Here is a 15,026-nt window from a genome sequence, read left to right as displayed (position 1 = left end):
GGCAGGATCATGCAGGAGAGTGGTTTTCGCTGCGTGGCCTGCATTCTCGTCACGACGACAAAAACGCTACTGGTCAGCCTGGTCTCCATCCCTAGGCAGCTGAATAGGATAGATGTGGGGGCGGTGTTCAAGATCCTCTTTTGGTAGATTGAAGAGAGGGGTGGCTGGTCTGCTCTAGTGGCTGGTTAGGCAGGCGAGAAATGCAGAGCCGTGAATTCCGGATAAGCTGCATTACAAGCGGCACGGTTTCGAGGCTGCAGGGCTTCATCTATTGGCTCTTGTGCTTCCTTAGTGGCCGAAGGCTTTAAGAAGACATAAGACCCTGTCCAAATCCACTGTGCCCCTAGCCTAGTCCTCAGCTCGCTACAAGTAGCTTCTCCGGCTGCCTAGAGCCCCTGGGTAGACCTGTGCTCTCATTTCTACACCAGGTGTTTCCTATCGAGATGGAACAGCTCAGCACGACCAAGTAATCAAGCTTCAAGTGCCAAGCGGAGAAGAAGCTTCGTCAAGATGGTTGACACTGCACCCCCGGATAACGAGGTTATCCCCCAAATCCCTTCCCATCTAGTAACGACAAAAAACAGCGCTGCCCGCTTCGCGTACAGGGCCACAGGTGACAACATTACTACTGGTAGCGTGGAAGAGTTGGTGTTTGTGGATGAGCTCGATGCATTCGTCCCACGAAGCGAGGTTCCCGAGTCTGTCACCGTGCCTGCTGCCATTCATTGCCTAGTGCTGGGCTGACAAGTGACAGCCTCACAAATTGTTTCGATGGATCGAAGAAACACTTGGAGCTTTTCGAGGCTACCATGAAAAGGTTTGTGCAGAACATGGGGACTCGAAAGGCATTCAAAGACCTTGGCGTCGACTTGAAAGACCCGGCACGTTGCGATCTTAACTACGTCTACAAAGTAGCAACAGCTGCAGTGGAGCAGCGGGATGGGACAGGAAGTCTGCGGGCTTGTAAAGATTTCGCTCGGAAGTGTTTCAAGAGCGCAAACAAACGAGATACTGCTCTTGGTGCTATCATGTCCATGATCCCTGGTGATGTCTACGGATCTGTCATCTCGGGAGGTGTTATGACCATCTTAGCGGTACGTGCTGGAAAATTGGCGCAGTCCTGGGGCCGCGTCAATTGTGTGACCAACGTCTAACAACAATTAGATCGCAGACAAGCATGAGAAAAAGAGGCAAGCCATCGAAACTGCTCTAGCCGATATACCCAAAAAGTTGAACAGAGTCCAGAGGCTATCAAATCTTCACATCAAATCGAAACGCTTACATGAGAAAGCTGATGGAGTCTTGGTTGCCATTTTTGTGGTTTTTGAAGGAATTATCAACGATCTGACTATGGATTTCACGAGTTCGTTTTCAGCAGCCCCCGTTCTGGTCTCATATACTAACAACAGACCAACAGCCAAGGTTAAAACCAAGATGAAGTTTAGTACAGAGGATCAAGTCACCAATGCCTTGGCCTCTCTAGACGGCAGCATTTCCGAGTTTCAGGAAGAATTAGATGTGTGTTCTCAACGCCGTATGGGTCGCATGCATGAAGGAATACAGAGAATCGAGGACATTGCAGGGAGTAAGTTGGGTCAACAAGTGACCACCGAAAACACCTATGATCTGGTGGAAGGCTTTGGGCATCTACTGACAAACAACCAGAAATTGCTACGGCTCTGGATGAGGGCAAATCAAATGAAGTTACCAGAGACATTCTTCAAGAAGTAGTATGCAATACTCTTCATTGCTTTTTCGCAAGTAACCCTCATTTCAACCCAATCAACGGCGGTGGTAAGCTCATCTATGCATGCGGGATCCCAGTAAGAATACTTACGAGGAAAGCAGTGCAGTATTCAGATTCTTTAACTGTTCAATCGGGTGAAGAGAGCACCAAGAAAAGCAAAGGATCTAGCGACACAGCCAGCCTTTCTGAGAGAAACAGCAAGGTCGTCGACGCATGGAAGGCAACAATCGGAGACTTCATCCCAGGTTCTGATAACCACGTCAAAGCGTGTATTCGCGCCGGTGTCGGTCAACTTACACTGGAGGACAGGGAGAAGAGCGAATGGATCATGTCTTCCTCTCAAGTCCGCAATTGGTTACGCCTTGACGAGTCTAAGATTCTGAACATCAGAGGAGAAAACGCGCCGCAGGGCTTATTTCACCCTCTGTCCTTCACAGCCGCTCTGCTCACCGAGACACTCCAAAAGTCGACTGATTATCCTGTCCTGTCATTCTTCTGTGGATTGCGAACGAACGACACTTTCGACGTTGTATCTTGCGGTCCGATGGCGGTTCTCAAAAGCCTGAACGGTCAACTGATGAACTTCTGCCTGGGAAAGCGTCCAGGGGTCGACATTTCTTTACTCGAGTTGCAGAAGAAGCGATTGATCAAAAGGTCAGCCGAGAAGTCTAAGTACGCTTTGCAACTCTTCCATGGACTCCTGAATTTACTAGAGGAAAAAGACGTTGTGTTTGTGATTCTCGACTCTTGGTCACGGTTGCTTGGAGATAGAACACAAGCAGACGATATCATAGAGATGCTGTCTCAAACGATCAAGGAATTGCCCGACCTGGTGATTAAGGTACTCGTGCTCGACGCTCTGCCCTCGGATGTTGTGAACAACTTGGCTCATTCGTTTCTCTACGTGCCAGAGGAAATTGATGGTTGGCGGAATGATGTACAGTTGAGTCAGTTGGAGCAAAGCAATTTGCGCATGGTCGAGGAGCTACGAGAGACACAGCAAAAGAAACGCGAGGATTTGGCTGAGTCAGACTTAGAAAGCTTGGATGGTAACTGGTAGATCTAGGGCTTTTTCTTATAAAACTCCCAGGTGATACATTATGATTCCAACAGCAAGTGCTTTCTTGATTGAGAGGGTGAGGCAAATAATCGCTCCGTATCCATCAGTTTTAGAACTCCTCCTCCTTTCGGCTACAACAGTTTTCGCTGTCCTGAACAACACTTGGCTGAAAAACGAAATTTACAAGAGAGCCCGAACGGTGATTTGGACGGTTGAAGGGTAGGGAAACTGACGATACAGAGGTCTCGGTCGCTAGACTGTATCTAGTGTTAACATCTGATGTTTATGAAACCTCGCTAATACCCTTTTGCCGATAGCTAGCTCTATTTAGTTATACTTCTTAAAAGTTAGGGAGCCATAATTGCTGTTCTGGAGCGGTGCAGTTAGCCTCATCGCTCTTCAGTACATATGCATTCCGCTTGGCATGAATTTAGAATCCGATTCATTATGCATATCCTCAGCACGTTTGATCCGTAGTGGTTCGTTTCCCAATAGGTTTGCACTTAACGGACACCTGACTCTTGCCCTGTCCTTTTTGCTAATTGCGATAAGGCAAAAGGGCAATTCTATAGCGCATATAATGAATCATGTATTGTGAGATTGAGAGTTTCGTGCTAGGACCAAGCACAGACGGGTTAGTCTGCGTGCGCCATTCTAATAACTACGTTTGGTATCTAAACAATAAATATGTTGCTTAAAATTGTTTCTATGGAAGACATAGGTTTGAATATGACTATTATTGTGTTATGAGGAAGACAACAACCCAAAACACAGGCTTTTTTTTGGGAGAATAGCTTCAGGAGCAATAATACTTCTCCGCCAAGGGATTTTAAGTTCCTTATCACTCAATATCCCCAGTATCCTTTGACTAAAAATGCTCCATAGGCGGCCAACGTGCCAACCACACCTATGCTGCCGAAAAAGCCGACAGGTCTGCCATATCCCATGCCCTGGGATTGCATGATGCCTAGCTCCGCATGCAGCACACGGAAGACCAAGAAGCTACCAAGAAGCCAGCTCAGAGTCCTACGGCTGCCTCCATTGAGCTCCACAAGCGAGGCAAGGATAAATGCCAGCGGCACATTCTCGGCGAAGTTGGTGTGCGACCGTGACGCAAGGTATAGCTTATTCGCATTGAGTGACTTTGTGTCGGCCCCGGGCTTAGAAGAGTTCTCTCCGAGATAGTGCTCGTCTTTTAGGCGTTCGCCAACCACTCTCAGACTGAGAAATGCGTAGTACACTGTGAACGGAAGAGCGAAGGTGCCCGTTATAGCTGTTTATGAAGCAAAAGTCAGTTTGCTATACGGAAAGCATCCGAGGGAGGACTCTCGTGATGCATGAAGCGACACTTACGCAGCAACCTCGGAATTGTAGTCAGGCCGATCGGTTGAGAACTCATGTTTGCGAATACTGGGTAAGCACGTGGGAGGCTTCTTGAAGGAAGTCCTTATCAGTGTCAGTTCAGTGGCTTAGATGGACAAGTCACGAGAGAATTCCAGTTGCGCTGCCGGGGATTGTTGTTATTTGAACCAAGTGGACACCCGGACGCGATGACGACTTGACGCTTTTAGCGGCGATCTTGTTATTTCTGACATCATGCATTCAGAACCGTGCCCGAATGGGTTATTGCACACCCCAAACGCTAGACTGACTCAACAACCCCAAGGGGCGAGCTATCCCATATTCGTCCTGTATCCGTATGATTACTTTTATTTTATCCTTTTTTGGATGATGTCCCTCTCGGTTCCTAAGCGCATCGCCTATCTCATAGGTTTCTGTGGAGTCATTTGGCAGCAGTCAAGCCCGGCGATGGGAAGACGCGGTGCAGGCACATCACAAGATCTGCGGCTACAGGAAGGTCTATGTGCTATTTCTTAGAGCTTGTCAGTCTGACCGAGTTCGCTTATGCTCATGACGGGCATTGCTCACGATCAAAGTCCGGATAGAACCACAACATGCCAGTCTCATTGCAAAGTTATGATGGATTGTATTTCAGTTCAAAATAGTATAAAGGAATGTTTGCAAAATGCTTCATTTTCAACCAAATCGTGTCGTACAGCTTATGGTCAAAACTTAGAAGAAGCCTCTCACCATACAGGATATTGCTTCCCTCATAGTACGTCACGAATACTTCGCGGTATTCAATATCATACTGGGTGGAAGCCCAACACAAGTCAAAACTACCTTCACAGCACTCCGATAAAACTTTCGCGACTAACTGACCTATATTCACAGCTTGACGAATTGAAAACCGACTGGCAGGCGTTAACTCATGACTTAATGGTGATCCAGAAGCCGAGATTACCCTCTTGAACACTGCATCCTGCACTCCGGATCTGAAACCTGGTGATTGCCGAATCTGTCATTCTTATACGGTGCAGAGTGCTGACTTCAGCACTGAGGGAACAGAACAGCGTCTCAGGCAAAGGTGGTGATGAGCTGCATTGCGAACTGCAACGAGGCTCGGGCAATTCCTGAGACGTCTGGTAATTCATGTTTGAACCTTTTATCGGCTAACGGCTGATCAAAACTTGCATCTTTGAATGTGCTAGTTGATTTTGAGAGGTTGAAGTTTTAGGATTGAATGCAAAAGAAAGAGTACACGAAATTATGAGTTGTCACACCATAGACTTATATAGTGTGACTTACCTCAGCAACACTGACAACCGTGATCTCTCCCTGTCCTTCGTCACAATCCTTACACTCGCACATCTGCGTGTGTATTTATCGTCCTCTCTGCACATCCAATAAATTTACTGCATCTGTACCTTCAATTTCAAACTAGTGTTTAGTCGTACCACCGAAATGTGTTAAACAAGATAAGTTTACTTTACACATCCTTTACAATGAGTCGTTTAAGCCTCGCATGGTTTAGGGACACCGGTGTGGTTCCATGTCATCCCACGAACCCTCAATTCTACAAACACTTCACTTGAAGTATTAGATGATTTTAAGGATAGCAATTGATAAAACATCAGTCAAGAATATATCAAAACGCTAGTTATTTTCCTTGGAGGTCGGTGATGGGGCTACCATAACCTCAAAGACTTGCCTTGAGCTTAATCCGCTGTACAACTGAACGGAAGTAGAACCAATTGGTTTCAATTCACACAAGGATTGAATTGTATGACATCTAAGGCATTCACTTAGTTATTCAGTTCCTGCATTTAGGCAGACATCAGAACCAAGCCACACATGAAGTCTGCGCCACATAGAGCTAGAGATATATCAACGTAAGAACCAAGCTTAAACAGACAGACGGAGCGTAGCCCCACCAGATGCACTCACTACCTATCGTCTGTCAGATGAACTTTTGAACGAGCTAAACTCGAATAGGCGCTCGTAACCCCACATTTTTACTGTCGTCTGGGGTAATCAAGCCCAGTTGCTTCTCTACATCAGAATGTCGCGGCAGGATCTGGCCCTCTCTTTTCCCAAGAAGCCTTCAACGATTCGTATGCACTTGGTCGGGCGAGGGCTGTGCAGTTCTTGGCATCAAAAATCGTAAGATTTGATGATGCTTAGAGGAATAAGACCTGGAGGAAAATGCCAGATCAGTTGGCTGTCTCTCGATTCTGAGAGCTTGGCCGGTCGTCATGACTGTCAGCACGTTAGCCCTGATACAAAGAAGGCTGATTTTATCTTGTGAAGCCCAGATCCAAATCTTGTATAAAGAGCAGGTCGATAGCTCAATGAATTGCGAGAGAATAACTATAGCATTGCGACATACTTTGTTTTCTCTTCCCTGAGCAATATCCATCTTAGCAGTCGCCACTACGTTTCTGAATCTCATTATCATGCGTCCATCATTTTGGTCATATGTGGTGATGGCAGGCTCTTGCCTAGCTCAGGGTGACCTTGCTGCATTTCTCGCCTCCCAAGGGGACCTCAGCACGCTGCTTGAGCTTGTCAGTCTTGTGGATGGCCTTGCAGACACTCTCTCCTCGGCGTCCAACATCACCATCATAGCGCCAACAAACCAAGCCTTTGCCAACGTGCCACGAGACGTCCCAGAAGGTGAGGCCATTGAGCTACGGAACGATACTATCGCGATTGGAGCCCTTCTTGCGAACCACGTCTTCCGAGGAGTTTACCCATCAAATGTCATCACCAATGTCCCCACATTTGCACAGACCTTGCTCGACGATTCATACGTTACTGCTCGACAGCCATTTTCCAACTTCACTGGCGGCGCATACAATGGCCTTGTGAGGAATGGAGATGATCTATGCGTTCTATCTGGAGAGCTGACAGTCTCTACCGTCACCGAAGCGGTCGGTATTTCCTTGATCTACATGTCAACTTACGTGAACTGACATCTAAAAACAAGGATATCACTTTAGGTAAAGGCATTACCATTCACAAAGTCGATACGGTACTCTCATTTGGGGCTCCCTTCCAGCTCTTCACTTTCCGATCGGGCTACCTCGCAATGAATGCCGCGCTGGAAGCTGCTCATCTAAACTTCGCATTCGGCGAGACAGGAGCCGATGTCCAAGGCCTCAACATCTCTGACTATACCATATTTGTGCCCACCGACGCGGCCTTCGAGTCGATTGGCTCTGTGCTTGAGTCTACAGACCTAGAGACGCTTCAGAAGGTTCTCCGCTACCATATTATCCCCAACAATGTCATCTTTTCGCCATCCTTGGGCAATGTTACAGTCCCGTCTCTCCAAGGCCCCAACCTGACTTTCACCGTCCTGCCAGATGGTTCTGCTTGGGTAAACAACGCGAGGATTACTTTTCCCAATACAATTCTATACAATGGTATCGCCCACGTAATTGACAGGTCAGTCGGTTGCAATCATCATAAAATGTGTGTTCTAACCTAGCTTCCTCTTAGTGTGTTGAGCCCGGGAGACTTCGACCGAGCTTCCTTACAATCCTCTGCGCCAGCATCTGAACGACTTGCCTTCCCCAATGCGTCTTCCGTTTCAAGCCTACCATTCTCAACCGTATCTTTTGCGACGGATCTTATGAGATACACAACGACGCCAAAGTTACTTCAGACTGTCGCTGCCGTCGCAAGCCCTCTATCCAGTGCCACCACCACGAGGTCAATACAGTCAGTTCCAGTTCCAACTGGAACTGGTCGTGGATTAATCCCTGGCGCAGTTTGGCCCTTTCTGTCGCAGTAGGCATTGCTGCATTACTCATGTAGAGTTGAGGGGCTCTAGTAAGGGGCAACAGCGTGCGATACGAGCGCCAAATGCTAGGATCAGACTGGTAGTGCAAAGGGCTACAAAAGCAGTGTTCTCCATTTTGCTTCGTTTCTGATTTGAGTATCCCCATAAGGGTTTATGTCCCTTCTTATCTGCTGTAAGTAAGGTCAATCAGTTATCAGAAGGTGAAGGGAAGGAAGGGGGGAATATTAGAAGAGGGAAACAACACAGACTTTTACAGCATTAGCTTCTTTACCTGGATATTCAGCTCAATATAGGATTTTCCCTCTTGTTTTGCCCTATTAAATTTAATAACCACTTCGAAGGATTTTACAAAAAGACAAACAAATCCTTTGCATGTCACGCTCATGTGCCGAGCCGCCTGAACTAGACTCAATGTCTACTTATCGCAGGTAGATAGGCTTAGGTAATCATTAAATAATTGTAAACTAGGGAATATTCAGTGCATGCTGTATTCTACATGGCGTTTATATCAATCTGTGGCTAAATAGAACTAATGATCCTCTGGTGACTATCAATGGTAATTTGAGGAGATTGTACATGAAAAGCACAAGAACTGGCGCCATCATGACGAAACACAACACTGATGTCTTCCTTGACAGGTTTTTCTGATGAGTCTAGCTCAAATACTCATTGTAAGTGCTGCGATTCATTCTGAGTTAATTTGCTCAAGGTTGCGGTATGGTTTGGCTTATTCTATTTTCTGCCGAACCAAAATTATCAAGGCATGGGGGGAAAAGACAAGATAAAATGTCGATCAACTGAGAAGTCCTCAGCATTCTCACCAGTTGCTTAGTAGAAATTCAGTAGTATTGTGATATTCGTCTCTCTTTGGAACTCGTTGAACCTCTATACGGTGGTCTGCAGAAATAGCAACAGCTCGATGGTCCTTGATGTGAGATTGGCAACTCGGCTTGGATGGGAACCACAATAACACACTACCAAATGGAAAAATTGTATGTCAATAGCCAATCAATGGGTCTGGATTGTGTACGTGGGCTTGGGAAGAAACCATACGGACGCTCTTGAACTTCCAGTTTGTAGTCTTGCTTTTTTGTCCCACCTGCGCCTCCTGAATGTCCTCTGCAGTGGGGACCGTTGAAGTGGAAATCCAACCAAGAGTGTCATGAATTTCGGGTAGATATCACCTCGGGCAGGGACCACGTCGGCCGGGAAGGCACAGCAAGCTGCGTCGGGATAAATTATCAGTTCCGGCAACTATTGGGCCACGCCCGGTAGACTGAGTCGCTCGATGCGGGAATCGCGGGGATCAGTCCCTCATCTCCTGAAGACATGATCGCCCACATCCCGAGCAACATCATGGGCTTGCCCCTGAACGTCCAATGGCCAGTCACGGAAAAATTTCATGCTCAAACTACGACCACATTCTATTCCTGGACGTTGGGCAAGCTACAACGACATGACAGACCAACCAAAGTCGATGGATTACGCATATAGGATTCCGGTCTAACATCCACAACGCAATGTCAGAGTGGCCCAATCGAGGCGCAGAGCATTCGTAATGAACGTCAAGCGAGAAAATAAACCATGCCGGACAGTGTATAATTTCAAGTCATGTGGGATCTACGAGCCCAAAAGTGCATTATAGAGTGCGACTGAACCCTGCGATGACAATCCTATTGACACCACCAATAACATAATCTCCATTGTTATCCCTCCCTTCGTTACGATTTTCGGTAACTAGACTTTACATTTCTCAGCTTGATTAAGGTCTAATCTATCTGAGATCCGTACAGCTTATCAAAGCTTCTACAGGCAATTTCGTTTTAGCCACAGTCAACAATATGAAATTCGGCGTTCTCAGTTTTACTACGCTATTTCTTGGCGCCACCCAGATTATTGCTCATCCAGAGAAGCTGACAAGGGACAAGGCCAAGAAATAAGCTGGTCTTGCCGGTCGATCTACCAACAAGTGTGCTGCTGCGATCGAAAAGCGGAAGGGTGAAATCATCGCCAAGCGTTCCCAGTGTCTCTACGAGCGTCGCGTCGAGAGCGGCGATTTCATGCCCAATAGTCATGGCATATCTAAGCGGAACACTCTCCAATATACCAGCATCCAAAACAACACCTGTCTACTGGCTCCTGACACCATCTTTGGACCCTACGGCGTTGACGGCGAATTGATTCGCCACGACCTTCGCGAGTCGCAACCCGGTATTGACTTCTATCTCGACATCGGGATTATTGATGTAGAGATTTGCGAGCCGCTTCAGGGTGCTTCGGTATCTATTTGGGCCTTGTCGTAGAGTCACCACTTAGGGTGGAAAAGACATAAGGAAAACGGCTTCGATTTCTACGTGCAGGATTGCCTTGTCCGAAACGAATAAATACGTATCCTGCGTGGTGGATCCGCACGAAGGGACCGGACTAATAGTTAATCCGGGCCCGGCGCAAATCTCACAAGGCTGCGCGATGCGCGTGAGGGCATCGCGACAGGCCTGTAATACTACCGGATCCTATTCCTCCTTCACTGGTATTAATCCGAATACTGTGGAGCTTCTAGACGGTTGGGGCAAGCGTGCCGATGGCACCACAGATGACGAGACCTTCCTTCGCGGCATCCAAATCTCCGATGAGCAGGGCATGATCGAATTCTTGACCAGATTCCCTGGTTACTATGCCTCGCGCTCCATGCATGTTCACGTTACGGTTCAAGCCAACGCCACCGACGGCGTTTCCTTCGGCCAGAGTGCGTTGCAACACGTTGGACAGCTCTTCTTCGAGGAAGATCTTCTATCGCAGGTTTACGCTGTAAGCCCCTACTCATCTCATCTCGAAACCCTAAATCGTACGATCAACGCTGAAGACTCGGTTTTGTCCAGCGCCAGCGAGGACGGCTACAACCCCTTCTTGAGCGTCTCACTTCTTGGTGACAGTGTTGAAGACGGGCTCGTTGGTTACATCACTATTGGTGTCAACTCTACTGGTGACGGCATTGCTACAACGGGTACAGATGTAAACCCTCAAGGTTGGATTCCGACTGTCTCGGTGGCAACCGGGAAGCTGGCTCAGGCCACTGCTGTTGACCGCGCTGCTGATTACACTTCTTGATTTGAACCTCTGTTACTGTGGTTCTATCGCTGAGAGCCTGCCGTACGCAGTAGGGTCATAAGGTTGAAAGTGGCTTCTATTCTCTAAGTGTATTTCACCACGAGGCCGCTTATAAAGTCAGGGGTCGCTGAAAAAGCTGGGCGAGGTCGCGTGGGAAGTAGGCGGTCTATCTAGGTAGAATCGACTCACACCACGAGGATATCGTGACAGGTTCCGCTTATCATTTAGTATGTTATCAATAGACCATATTTCATGAGTTAAGTTTGGAAGAAAATTGGAACCTGGCTGTATAGCTTAGCATTCAAGATGGATTTCCATTTTAGCAATAGCAAATATAAGATACACTGGACGCCTCTGGATGTGACTTGCTGGACGCAACTCCTGTGAAAATACGATGAAGGACTTTGCCCGACGCCATATCTGCGAGTCATGGAAACCAGCAGTAAGGTTCCCGAATCATCGCCCAGATCAAGTGAGGCCGGGACTCTCCAAACTTGACCAAGTCAGCGCGATGAACCTCGATATCATCGAACCCAATTTTTGAATACAGAGAATGACCAGCCTCTGTAGCCTCGAGATATACCGGTATCTCCAAATGAAGAGATTCTTGTATGCCGAAAGCCATCAGGTTCTGTCCGACACCTCGCTCCTGATATAACGGATCTGTTACTAGGACATGAAGGTCCATAGTTGAATTGTTTTAGCGAAAGTCCTTACTCCGTAATGCGTAAGAGGAACTCACAGATGCATGGCTTGCCTGCCATCAAACGGTTTCGCATCTCTTCAACTCCAGCAAAAACCATTTTGCATGCTTCGAGGTTGGCTCCCGGGCCCCATGAGGCTGCCTTTGACTTTGCGTAAGGCATGCCATTTGGGTACACGTTCCATTTGGCGAAACCCACGATCGCACCATCGCCTCTTCGTTCGGTGTCCACTGCTACGAACATACGAGCTGTCGGATCCTCCCGAAGTTGTTTCGCTAGGTCGTTGGCTCGGAGACCCAGGAACCCATCTTTCGGTACGTAGCCGGGAAATTTGATCTTAAAGAATGGACTTTTGCCGAATGCCTGATGCCCGATCTCAGCACATCGTTTGAGGTCGCGCTCCAAGGCAGTCCGTATCTCGATGGGCATAGCTGTGAGGAAGTGGACTCGTCGGTTAACGGCTTATCTGCCCAGATGTCGCTCAAGTTGTCCCAGATACTAAGACACGATGGATAGAGGGGACAGCTCCAAAAATGACGTAAATGACCTTGAAGAGTATTGGAACTCTAGGAAGAAGACGGCGAGTTATATTGTGACGCGATGGCACACACACCAAGTAACGTCAGTCGGCCCAGTTCCGTGCCAAGCTTTGCAGAAGCTTCGAAACAAAGTCTGGCAAAATGGAGGGGAGGAATTGGTGGGCAGTCGCTGTTTAGCAGGCTGTTGAAATGATTAAAGTTTAGTATGAAATGCCTACCATAGCTTCAATTGGGTTCTTATTCCGTGCTCTAAATCAGATGAAGACGCTGACGTGGCAAATCGTGCACTTTAATATACTGTTCACTCATTCGGTGAGGTCGCGCTTCCCTAAGGCTCAATATATGGATTGTCCCTGAATCATTCTCGACATTTGTATAAGTTAAATAACCATGTATATTAGTATAGGACAATTATGTCCTCATATTTACCATAGCATCACTACGCTGCTGAAGAATATCGTGTCGGTGCATGAGCAAAGTTTATCTTCGAAAGACCCAGACCATGCCCCCTCCAAAACCAAAAAAAAACTGACCTTGCCTGAGGCAAAATTGAGGTGGCTGTATTGGGATTTCTGAAAAGTTTAAACAAGTATCCTGCGCTGTTTCAGTGCAAACACAGCTGAGCACATGTCTACTAATTATCGAACATTCAAGGTCTATGAGGCCTAAACATTAGCACTTTTGACAACCGCAAAATTTTCATCCCAAGTACATATATCCCATTGACTGCTGCTTAATGTCACTAGATTCAAGTCCATCTTACTGCCCATGTTTACTCCGCACATCGATCGATACAAACGTTTTGCCTGAAATCTAGCCTGCCTCTGTGTATCGATGGAAAAAATTAATACTTCCGGCTTCCCCAGATTGAATCGAGAAGGGAAGTATAGAAAAACTTGAATATTCATTGGCTAACTTAATTGGAATCCCATGTCTTCATTGGTTTTACTCCGCACAAGAGCTCCTCGGACGTTAGGCCGAAGGCAATGGGATATGCCTCGCTTGAGTAACCATACATTGATGCCGCAAATAGTCGAAATCATAACTAGTGGTTTGGAGCAACACCTATGATCCGATCGAAGAAAGTCGCTTGAAAAATCACTTTGAAGCTAAATTAGAGCGCGAAAACTGTTCAACGGGCTACGCTAGATCTGACTATCACTTCCTCCTGCCGGGGAAACTTGATAAAATTGGTCAATCTTGGGTCAGAGGGACCGCCATATTACACAAATGTCAGGTAATTGAAACGACCACTGTTATTAACCACTGGCAGCTAGTACTTTGATGGATGTTGGAGAGATTAGGACCCAAATATGTGAAACGTTAATGCACAACGAAGACACAATGACTACTTGAACAGCCTCGTCCAGTGTATTGGCTAACTTAAGGATATTAAGACGCAGTATTGTCATTGTGCAGACCTTTGGGCTGTAGATATGAAACAACATTTTCGCTGGGCCCATAGTGCCCCATTGGCAATCACTATGTCTGGCGATCAAATAGAAGGCCATCGTCATTCATGACGAAAAAGTATTCATCGTTGATCGGGGTTTCAGGTTGAATATATTATGTAAAGCCTCGACTATTTCCACGCAGCCACAGCCTTCTTGGTCTCGGCCTTGACATCTTCCTCCTGTAGACCCAGAAGCTTCACAGCGGCATTATCTTTTGTGACGTTGCCGTTGCCGTCACCGAAAATGTGCTGTTGAAGCAACTGGATAAAAGCACTAAAGTCGCCTTTCGCCAGCTTCTCGTCGGCTGTCTTCTCCAAGTCCGAAGTCTTGACATTGTTAACCGTAAAAGCGGAACCAGTCTCCTGCTCAATAACCTTAAGCAGCTCACGCTGGGTAGTTGTGAACGAAGCAACGTCGATGTACTTGTTAGTGGTCGCCTCGAGGTTCTTCAGCACACCTGCAACTGACTTTCCGATGAAGCCGAGGGTAGAAGGTGAGATGGGCTCATTTCCAGAATCAAAAATGTTGACTGTCTTGTTCTTGACGTCGAACCCTAGAAGACCACCGCTGAAGCCCTGGGTTTTGTTAGCGCTATTTCGATGCTTATGAAAATTCTAAGGACCTGAGGAACTTCCTTACCCAGTCAAAAAAGGGTCCAACAGCAATGCCTGTCCACGTAAATGAACTATTCTTCTCAGAAAGCTCGATTAAATAATCGACAGTCTGGATCTTGGGAGTCAGGATACCGCCAATCTTGGTGCCGCGAGCCTCCCGGGTGTTAATTCCGAACTCGGAGGGGATGAATCTCTTGACTTTAGCCGCAACCGCAGCGTCGGCAAGAGCCTTCTGACTAGCAAATCCGGCCGTTCCAACGATAGAAACAACGGCGTCTTGTCCTTTGAGAGCCTCGGTAACCTCCTCGACTGAGTTGATGTCGACCTTCTTAACAGTGACCTCGGAAGGAAATGATGCGGAAGATTCCTTTCTAGAAAGTGCGGTAACTTCGAATCCCCCAGCGAGCAGGCCACCAATGATGCTAGGGCCAAGGTTACCGGAACCCTGTAGGAGTTAGCTCAGCTAATTTGTGTGACCTGAAGGCCTTGATACGTGACTTACTCCGACAACGGTGACCTTCTTGACAGACATAGTGAGGAGTTAATATGGAAAATTGAGGCTGTGGTTTTTGGGTTTGATGTAGTCGAAAGAATGATGTTCCTGGATTGACTCTAGACTTTTGCTTGGGACACAATAGCAACTTATATGCA

At 47.1% G+C, this 15,026-nt stretch overlaps 9 protein-coding genes across 9 annotated transcripts; 6 read left to right on the top strand and 3 right to left on the bottom strand.

Annotated features, from left to right (window-relative positions):
- Positions 1–510: 510 nt before the first annotated feature.
- On the top strand, positions 511–744 carry ColSpa_07793 (uncharacterized protein; the record flags this gene model as incomplete). Its single annotated transcript, XM_049274005.1, has 1 exon — positions 511–744. One exon carries the CDS (start codon positions 511–513, stop codon positions 742–744), a length of 234 nt encoding a protein of 77 aa, XP_049129962.1.
- Positions 745–809: 65 nt separating this feature from the next.
- Positions 810–1,154, top strand: ColSpa_07792 (uncharacterized protein; the record flags this gene model as incomplete). Its single annotated transcript, XM_049274004.1, has 2 exons — positions 810–1,094; positions 1,119–1,154. 2 exons carry the CDS (start codon positions 810–812, stop codon positions 1,152–1,154), a joined length of 321 nt encoding a protein of 106 aa, XP_049129961.1.
- A 280-nt stretch (positions 1,155–1,434) lies between these two features.
- On the top strand, positions 1,435–2,807 carry ColSpa_07791 (uncharacterized protein; the record flags this gene model as incomplete). The annotated part of the gene is made up of 3 exons (XM_049274003.1): positions 1,435–1,585; positions 1,666–1,730; positions 1,854–2,807. The coding sequence occupies 3 exons, from the start codon at positions 1,435–1,437 to the stop codon at positions 2,805–2,807; spliced, it is 1,170 nt and encodes a 389-aa protein (XP_049129960.1).
- An 845-nt stretch (positions 2,808–3,652) lies between these two features.
- On the bottom strand, positions 3,653–4,206 carry ColSpa_07790 (uncharacterized protein; the record flags this gene model as incomplete). The annotated part of the gene is made up of 2 exons (XM_049274002.1): positions 3,653–4,047; positions 4,161–4,206. 2 exons carry the CDS (start codon positions 4,204–4,206, stop codon positions 3,653–3,655), a joined length of 441 nt encoding a protein of 146 aa, XP_049129959.1.
- Positions 4,207–6,634: 2,428 nt separating this feature from the next.
- Positions 6,635–7,123, top strand: ColSpa_07789 (uncharacterized protein; the record flags this gene model as incomplete). Its single annotated transcript, XM_049274001.1, has 1 exon — positions 6,635–7,123. The coding sequence occupies one exon, from the start codon at positions 6,635–6,637 to the stop codon at positions 7,121–7,123; it is 489 nt and encodes a 162-aa protein (XP_049129958.1).
- Positions 7,124–7,239: 116 nt separating this feature from the next.
- Positions 7,240–7,712, top strand: ColSpa_07788 (fasciclin-like arabinogalactan protein; the record flags this gene model as incomplete). Its single annotated transcript, XM_049274000.1, has 2 exons — positions 7,240–7,587; positions 7,653–7,712. 2 exons carry the CDS (start codon positions 7,240–7,242, stop codon positions 7,710–7,712), a joined length of 408 nt encoding a protein of 135 aa, XP_049129957.1.
- A 2,713-nt stretch (positions 7,713–10,425) lies between these two features.
- Positions 10,426–11,064, top strand: ColSpa_07787 (uncharacterized protein; the record flags this gene model as incomplete). Its single annotated transcript, XM_049273999.1, has 1 exon — positions 10,426–11,064. The coding sequence occupies one exon, from the start codon at positions 10,426–10,428 to the stop codon at positions 11,062–11,064; it is 639 nt and encodes a 212-aa protein (XP_049129956.1).
- A 713-nt stretch (positions 11,065–11,777) lies between these two features.
- On the bottom strand, positions 11,778–12,197 carry ColSpa_07786 (uncharacterized protein; the record flags this gene model as incomplete). The annotated part of the gene is made up of 1 exon (XM_049273998.1): positions 11,778–12,197. The coding sequence occupies one exon, from the start codon at positions 12,195–12,197 to the stop codon at positions 11,778–11,780; it is 420 nt and encodes a 139-aa protein (XP_049129955.1).
- A 1,692-nt stretch (positions 12,198–13,889) lies between these two features.
- ColSpa_07785 (pinoresinol reductase 2) lies at positions 13,890–14,907 on the bottom strand (the record flags this gene model as incomplete). Its single annotated transcript, XM_049273997.1, has 3 exons — positions 13,890–14,336; positions 14,401–14,820; positions 14,878–14,907. The coding sequence occupies 3 exons, from the start codon at positions 14,905–14,907 to the stop codon at positions 13,890–13,892; spliced, it is 897 nt and encodes a 298-aa protein (XP_049129954.1).
- Between the last annotated feature and the right edge of the window lie 119 nt (positions 14,908–15,026).

This window comes from Colletotrichum spaethianum, assembly GCF_022836535.1.
Source record: "Colletotrichum spaethianum MAFF 239500 DNA, contig20, whole genome shotgun sequence".
Classification (NCBI taxonomy): domain Eukaryota; kingdom Fungi; phylum Ascomycota; class Sordariomycetes; order Glomerellales; family Glomerellaceae; genus Colletotrichum; species Colletotrichum spaethianum.
Note: the sequence above shows the minus strand (reverse complement) of the source record. Positions and strands in the feature narration are given on the sequence as shown.